The sequence below is a fragment of the Ischnura elegans genome, chromosome 6 (assembly GCF_921293095.1).
Source record: "Ischnura elegans chromosome 6, ioIscEleg1.1, whole genome shotgun sequence".
Classification (NCBI taxonomy): domain Eukaryota; kingdom Metazoa; phylum Arthropoda; class Insecta; order Odonata; family Coenagrionidae; genus Ischnura; species Ischnura elegans.
Genome location: NC_060251.1, coordinates 18112914 through 18120390, shown reverse-complemented (window position 1 = coordinate 18120390; position 7477 = coordinate 18112914). Strand labels below are relative to the sequence as shown.

The window sequence follows — 7477 nt, the reverse complement described above, 5'->3', positions numbered from 1 at the left end:
TTCTGTAATTCCAATTGCTATTCACATCAGCTGATTCAAAAAATTCTATCCTTACTGTTGAAAGTTTGAGACAAAAAAGAACCTTGTGCATACTATATTTTGGAATCAAACTATTCCGATGCCTCATACTTATAACTAGGGAGTAATGAAGGCCTGGTTGAAATTGAAGTCAATTATCCTAGCAATCATTTTACTGTTGAATTTTTCGTAGTATTTATTTACTTTTTCTAACATTTTATTGGTTATGTGGTTTTACAGTGATGGAGAAAATAATGGAGTTGTCTTTACCAAGGAACACCTGAAGTGGAACCAATTATTCGAAGTGCAAATTGAAAGACCAACATCAAAATTTCCTTATGGACTTGGAATTGGGATCACTACCAATAATCCCAATGAATTAGCAATTCCAGACCATATGAATACATTGAAGTAAGTTAACCCTTTCGAGACGGCGGAGTTTTCGTCTTAGCATGACTGCTGTACTGAGCCCCAAGAGACTCTTCTTTCTCGTGGTACGGAGCATTTTTGGAGGGCATTCGTTAAGAAGGGTTTCGCTGAACCTTTTTCGACCCCTCCACGCTGGGACTTCGCATTATCTTGGACTTCGAGAGTAGTTGTGCTCCCTCCTTACCAGGTTTACGACCATACCTGCGGCATTGGTTCGCGGTCAACTTATGTATTGCTTATATAAAGATAAAGGTATTTACTTCACTGCCCCAAAATATCACAACATATGCATACATTAACAGTGAAATTAGATAGTATTTTAGTAATTAGATAGTAGATTAAGATAAGTCTTGATTAGGGGTTGCCATTACATACAAATAAGGCAATGCTCGGCAGTACATTTTATAATAACCTTTAAACAAAAGTGGCTCTTCTATGAGTCCTTCATAGAAACATTTGTCCATGTGCATGTATACAATCTTGAAAACATACAAAATATGACTAGAATACACTAATAGGAAAATTAACATGAAATGAAATTATAATGAATTTTGTAACAAAATAAGTTTAAGCAATTAAACGAACAGATTATTTAATTGCCTCAAATAAAAATTCAATATTTTTATGACTAAACAACCAGTCTCTCAGTTTTTTTACAAATTCAGATTCGCTATTACAAATATATGCATTTAGCAAATGGATAATTGTTGCTTGCACGTAAATTACAGACTTTGTATTGAATTCCTCATTTTTATCTGAGCATTGTCAAATTTTAAACGAAGTTCTAAGGCCATTATTAAAGCATTTAACGCAGCAACAATTTCCATGTTGATGTTTATACATGACTTGAGATATAAGTTTATATTTGTCGTAGAATTTCGTTTAAAAATTGTAAACGCTGCTCAAAAGACAAATAATTCAATTTTTAGTGTATATTTCTTGAGAAATGAACGAATATTTATTTTGAAAATTGACTGTATAAACAATTGAATGACCGCTGTCCCGTACCGCTGAGAGGGGTTCTAAAAGACGAAGGGTCCGGGTACCTGCTCCCGGATTCCGAGGGTTAATCCTTAACCCCGAAGCGTTGGATCCCGAGACAAAGATGTCGTAAACCCACGACCGTCCTAAAAGGGGGGGAGCTAGAAAACGTATATATATGGCTTTCGATATCCTGGCCGGGTAATTCTCACACGCATAAATACGCCCGTCGTCTCCCCGGTCAGGAAACGTCCACACGTATATATACGTGTACAGTAGGGAAAAGGTTAATAAGATACTATAATTGACATTAATTAAAGTAAATCAATACTCTTGCATCACTATTTAAGAGGTTGAAAATTAAATGAGTCAAAATAATTGATTAAGTGATCACATAGCTGATGCGTGCTTAAAAGTGAAAGCATATATAAGTGATTTAATCTTATAAACATTTAGCATACCCCACTTCATAATCATCACTTAATTGCTAGATACATAAACCGATGGCAGTACAAATATCTTATATTGATTTAATCTTATAAACATAGTATCATATACTCCACTTCATAATCATGACTCAGTTACTTTATAAATAAACCAATGGTAGTGCAAATGGAAACACGATGACAAATATCCTTTTGTCTAATTTCAATGAATATACAAAGTATATTTAACAAAATAGTAGCTGTTAACATTGGATTGGTCCAGACATAGGTATCCTAATTCCTCTTTATTAAAAGCACTGGATTACATTGATAGCTTACATTTTGCATGTAAAATATGATTAGAGAACATGAATGATATAATATTAATTTACATTGCACAAGTTAATATGACCATAATATGTACTGGTAACACTATTCCCTCTTCATAGATATTATTTTTATTACAGTATTCCACCAATTAAAGCAATTTTCCATTAAGTATTGAAGAAGCATGTTAGCAAACTCCCGTCCCTTAATGGAACTCCCCCTTCAATTTACAAGAAAAAAACCCTCCCAGAGCTCAGAAAATTTAAAGGTTTAATCCATTTTACTTAAATGGCTTGATATAACTAATAGAATAGTGTAAGGGTTAAAAAAATATCTCTCAGAAAGCCGAAAAACTCACCATTTTGAACCATTTACCTTAAAATTCCACAATTTATTAATCTCGCACCTACCGCTTATCCTGGTGGGTATTCCATACTCTCACACACCAGTATTAGTTGAACTAAATCCCCCCCCCCCCAGCCTTAACTCCTCGCTGCTCATTTGGATTTTATAGCATATGGATTTAAATTAATGTTTCACGAAGCCTAATGGCCCATTAAAGCACAGGCTAATGATTGAAGCATTTATCCACGTAAGAAGAAGCATAACAATTACGTAAAATCATAAAATCGACAACAGAGGACTTTTAATAGCTTATACTGACTAATTTTTGATCCAATTTGAGCCCCCTTCAGTTGAAGGGAACAGACAAAACCTTTTCAAATGACCACAAAGTCACCCAAAGTTAAGGTATAATATTGCAAAAAATGCTGGAAAATGGAATTTTCATTTTATTCTGGTGATATGGGTTGTTCAGATGATTTGAAGATGAACTAACGCACATTTCTACAGAGGAAACTTTTATAATAATAATTTCATGCTGTCACCATATTTTCTCTGGGTTAAAGCATGTTAAATGCATTACAATAAATGGAAAATTAATTTATCACACCACCTGAATTTATATTCTTTCTAGGGCGGGAACTTGGATGTACTATGATCGACGCCAATTCCATAATAGTACTCTGATCATCAAAGACATTGGGCGCAACATTGATGAATTGCAGGTAAGATGCAATTTTATTAGTCCATCAAAAGTGGGTATTCATTGCCACTTGGATACTTCATTCATCTTCTGAATGAAAATGTCACTTTAACCAGCAATAATTTTCTTGAAACTTACACTTCAGTGGAGTTGACAAAACTATCAGTGTAAGTCGGTCGTTACCATGTTCATGTTTCCGGACTAAATTTTTCTACAGAGTTTTGTGAGCAAAATTGAGAAAGCCATTTGTAACTGAGATTCAGGCAAATGGCGAAAAAATTTACTTTACTCATCCTAAGATTTTCAAGATGATTGGGTAAATCTTAAATGAGAACATTATAGTTTGTATGCTATTGCCAAAAAAGACAAAATATGACTGGATAAAGGGGGTTGGATTCCTCTTAGGGGGCCAGAATCCCTTTCACTATTATGAAATCAATTCATGGGTACAATTTATAACAAAAATTTACTATTTTAATAAATATTCTTCAATAGAATGAGTTATCATGTTGACCTCGCAAAATATTTTAAGCTATTTCTCGAAGTATGCACACCCTTTCTTCTTCAGCTACGGATGAATTGCTTTTCGCTTATTTGATTTATTTTTCTTGATTCATTTTTTTATATTATAAGTGCACTCTCAAATCATCTCTCAAAATTGCAGCGAGGTGATCAAATTGGAATTATGATCAAGGACCCAGGTGTTTTGCACATCTTCATAAATGGAAATGACATGGGACCAGGAAGCAAAGGAATCCCAGCTGGAGTCCATGGTGTGGTTGAGCTAAGGGGGAAAACTGTCCAATTATCAATCATAGAAAAGCATGCTAAGCTCTTACCCACTACATGAAAGAGAATATGAAGCAATGTGATTTTGTACCACCATAATTAATGAATCCTGAACAGGACACTCAGTGAAAAAATTAAATACCTATCTTTAAAAAAATTTTCCTGAGTAATTGAGTTCACAATTCTTCTTGACTAAATACTTTTATGTTACCTTATAGAAGACTTGTGGCCAGAGCCAAAAAAATAAATCGCAGTTGACCCAGACGGCACAGGAAGTTTTCGTACCTAAATACGAGGGTGGACAATCAAGATACAAAAATCGCGCTTAGGAAGTTACTTAGAAGGTTTTGTTTCTTTATTTCCTTTAATGACGAAAAAAGATGCAAGAGGACTGGCAAATTCATATGCATCGATAAAATTGTATCTCATCGATAAAACTGTATTCGGTCTGGGACTATTTTCTTTCGCGGGTGGTGCCATCTGGTGCCATCGTGCCATATCCTCCTAGAAAGATCACATGCCTTCACAAGCCGTTGGAGATGGCATGGTTTACGTCACGTCTCACCACATTTCAGGGATTTTTGTGGTTAAGTTTGTGAAAAATAGAGTGTCTGGTAATGGTGAAGTTTCCCTTATTCTTTAATTTCATTCTCTGGGCTTCAGAAACGTGTTTGTGAGATATTTTTGTTAAAAATGCCTTCCGTGTGTGTAATGTCGGGATGTAATGGAAACTCCGGGACATGGCTCAAGTTTTTAGCTTTCCAAAAGATCCTGAGTTGAAGAAGAAGTGCATTTGGGCGATAAGAAGAAAACATTTCACCCTTACGAAAAACTGTGAGGTATGTACTCTTTCTCGCTGTAATTATTTGGATGTAATTTTAAGTTAGAAGTGGCTTCGGGATGTTGATGCATCAACATCCCGAACTATTCAGTACTGAAGTACTATAGTACTATTCAGTACTAAAAATGGTGATTCAAAATATTGTAGCAGCAATTCTTTTGAAAATTCTTGCATTTTAGTTGTCTTTTTTGTATTAATTCATTCGGTGAACGTGTGGTTAAAGGAGAAACTAGGAATAAGCTGCCAAGTTTATAGGATCGAATATTGCTTCTTAGCTTGCCCTATGGTGTATTACACGTCGGCTTTCATCATTTCAAATTATCTTATGCTATAGTTTAAAACAATAAAAATATCAGGCATAAAAATATTTACTATATTTACGAGCCTAGTAATTTGATTTCTCATGCAGAAATACCAAAAATTGGAAATGATTTCACCTAATAAGTTACATGGTATTTTATTATTTATTAATTTTAGGTGTGTGAGCTTCACATTGCACCATTGTGATATCAGAAAGTAATCTGTGGCCTTGGACGAGAAGACGAGGAGAAAATTCTTGCTGAATTGAAGGTGCCCAGATTGGAGGAAGGTACCATTGCTTCACTGTTACCTGTCGCCAAGAAGACAGACATTGTGGCAGAAGTGACATATTTGTGGATGTGGATTTGATTTGTGCAAGTTGGTGCTGTGATAGTGGACGTTCATCGGAGAAAGTATTGACGATAGTTTGTATGTATCGACCAGTCCTCTTTTAAATAATTTTCTATTCGAAAGAGAATAAGAGTAATTGTTTCGCTAAATTAGATGTGGGATAGAAGAGAAAATTGGAAATATTATTGTGGTTGACAATAGAAAATACATAATATATGTATTGTATTTCTGTGGGTTTTTTCTTTCCTGCCTCTTTAAAATTTCTTGCGGTGGTGACTTCATGCAAAGTAAGTATAAAATCGGAGGTGTGATCTAAGAGATAACATGTTTTATTTTACAAGTGTTTATGCTGGTGATTTGGCAGGACTTTCATATTTTTAATAGGGTGATACATTTACTGCAGTGACCTAGGGACTTTTACTCATCCCAAATAATTTTTCAAATACTTTAGCGCCTGATATGGGTAAGTTTTAGTAGCTGAGACTGAACTATACGTTAATTTTTGCTTGCATTTTGATGAATTCGATCATACTAATAGCAGATGTGTCAGCAATCCTGTTTCATCGGCAATTTTTATTTAAAAATTTTATTTCGTCAGGCTTTAGGGTAAGCTTTTTAATGCTCGTGGGCTATGTGATGTCTTATTTAGTGTCAAAATTAATAAGAATTTACTCTCATTAACATCTCAAGGTTTCCAAGTAAGTACGAGCCACTTAACAATGCTGGATGCTGGGGGTGCGTGAATTAGCCATGAGAATCTCATTTTTCGCAGAGTTATTTAAGTGGCCGAGTAAGTTTTGTAAGTTCTCAATGGGTAAATAATACTATATCATGAATTCTAATTACCATGAAAAACTCACAACCGACAAAACTTTGTCAGTCGTGAGTCTTTCATGGTTATTAGAATTCATGATATGGTGTTATTTACCTATTGAGAACTTACAATTCATAATGATTCGTATCAAGGTTCTCGCTACGGTCGGTAGCTATCGATTGTGTTGCGTTCGATACATTTTTCGATCGTGCGAGTTACGATATATCTATGTCGACCTAATCGATTGAGATTAGCCTGAGTGCCGTGTTCCTGCGCGCTTCGTATCCAATCGTACGTGCTTAGTAGCGGACATTCACATGCTGCGTACGCGCTTCGTCGACAGGCCGCGAACGGAAATTATCCATTGACGAAAAGCGACGGAGCGGCATAGTATCCCCTTAGTCAATGGGTACTATGTACATACGAATTAGATACGGAGGGTTCTGTGCCGTCTGGGGAGTTTTTTTATTAAGTAGATGAATTGAATTGTTATCATGCATTAAAAAATTTACGAGCTGCAATGTACACCAAGTATATTTTTCCTTAAACTAGGGTCAAAGGTAAGTCGTCTTAACTTGATTGGAAAACAAAAACCTCTGCATGGTTAAAAAAATATTCCAGAGTTCAAATCTTGGAATTTTATATAAGCCTCTAGGCATGTCATATCTCTGGAAATAATAAAGATATAAAAGCATGAATTGTCTTATTTCAAATGCCTTAAAATTAAAGAAATTATTTACTGATTGTTTTACAGAATGTAAAAAAAAATAATATTGGTTTAAAGAAATACATATTTTCAAAACGATTTTTAACAATGTAGCCAACCCTTTCATTTTCCTCATACCTATTTTACATGTTACTGGTAATGATGACTAAAGTCAAAGCATTATTTTCAATTCACCCATTTTGAGTGCTTTCATTCAACCTGTTAGCATCTGCATTAAGTTGTTGTATCTTCTCATTTAAACATGTTCCTTCCTTAGTGTATACTGCATAGGGTGACCATAAATATTTTTGCCTGGACTAGGAAATTGTGGTACCTGGAACCAGTTGTGGATCCAGGATCGGGACAAGAGGGGGGCTAAGTGGGGAGTTGGCACAAAATACCATTGTCTAGTGTAAATTGGATAACCAAGGTTGGGGGATCTCCAGCCCCC

At 35.1% G+C, this 7477-nt stretch overlaps 1 protein-coding gene across 1 annotated transcript; it reads left to right on the top strand.

Annotated features, from left to right (window-relative positions):
- The first annotated feature begins 244 nt into the window (after positions 1 to 244).
- Positions 245 to 4242, top strand: LOC124160500 (neuralized-like protein 4). The gene is made up of 3 exons (XM_046536358.1): positions 245 to 429; positions 3157 to 3247; positions 3890 to 4242. The coding sequence occupies exons 1-3, from the start codon at positions 245 to 247 to the stop codon at positions 4073 to 4075; spliced, it is 462 nt and encodes a 153-aa protein (XP_046392314.1). The 3' UTR covers positions 4076 to 4242.
- Positions 4243 to 7477: the final 3235 nt, after the last annotated feature.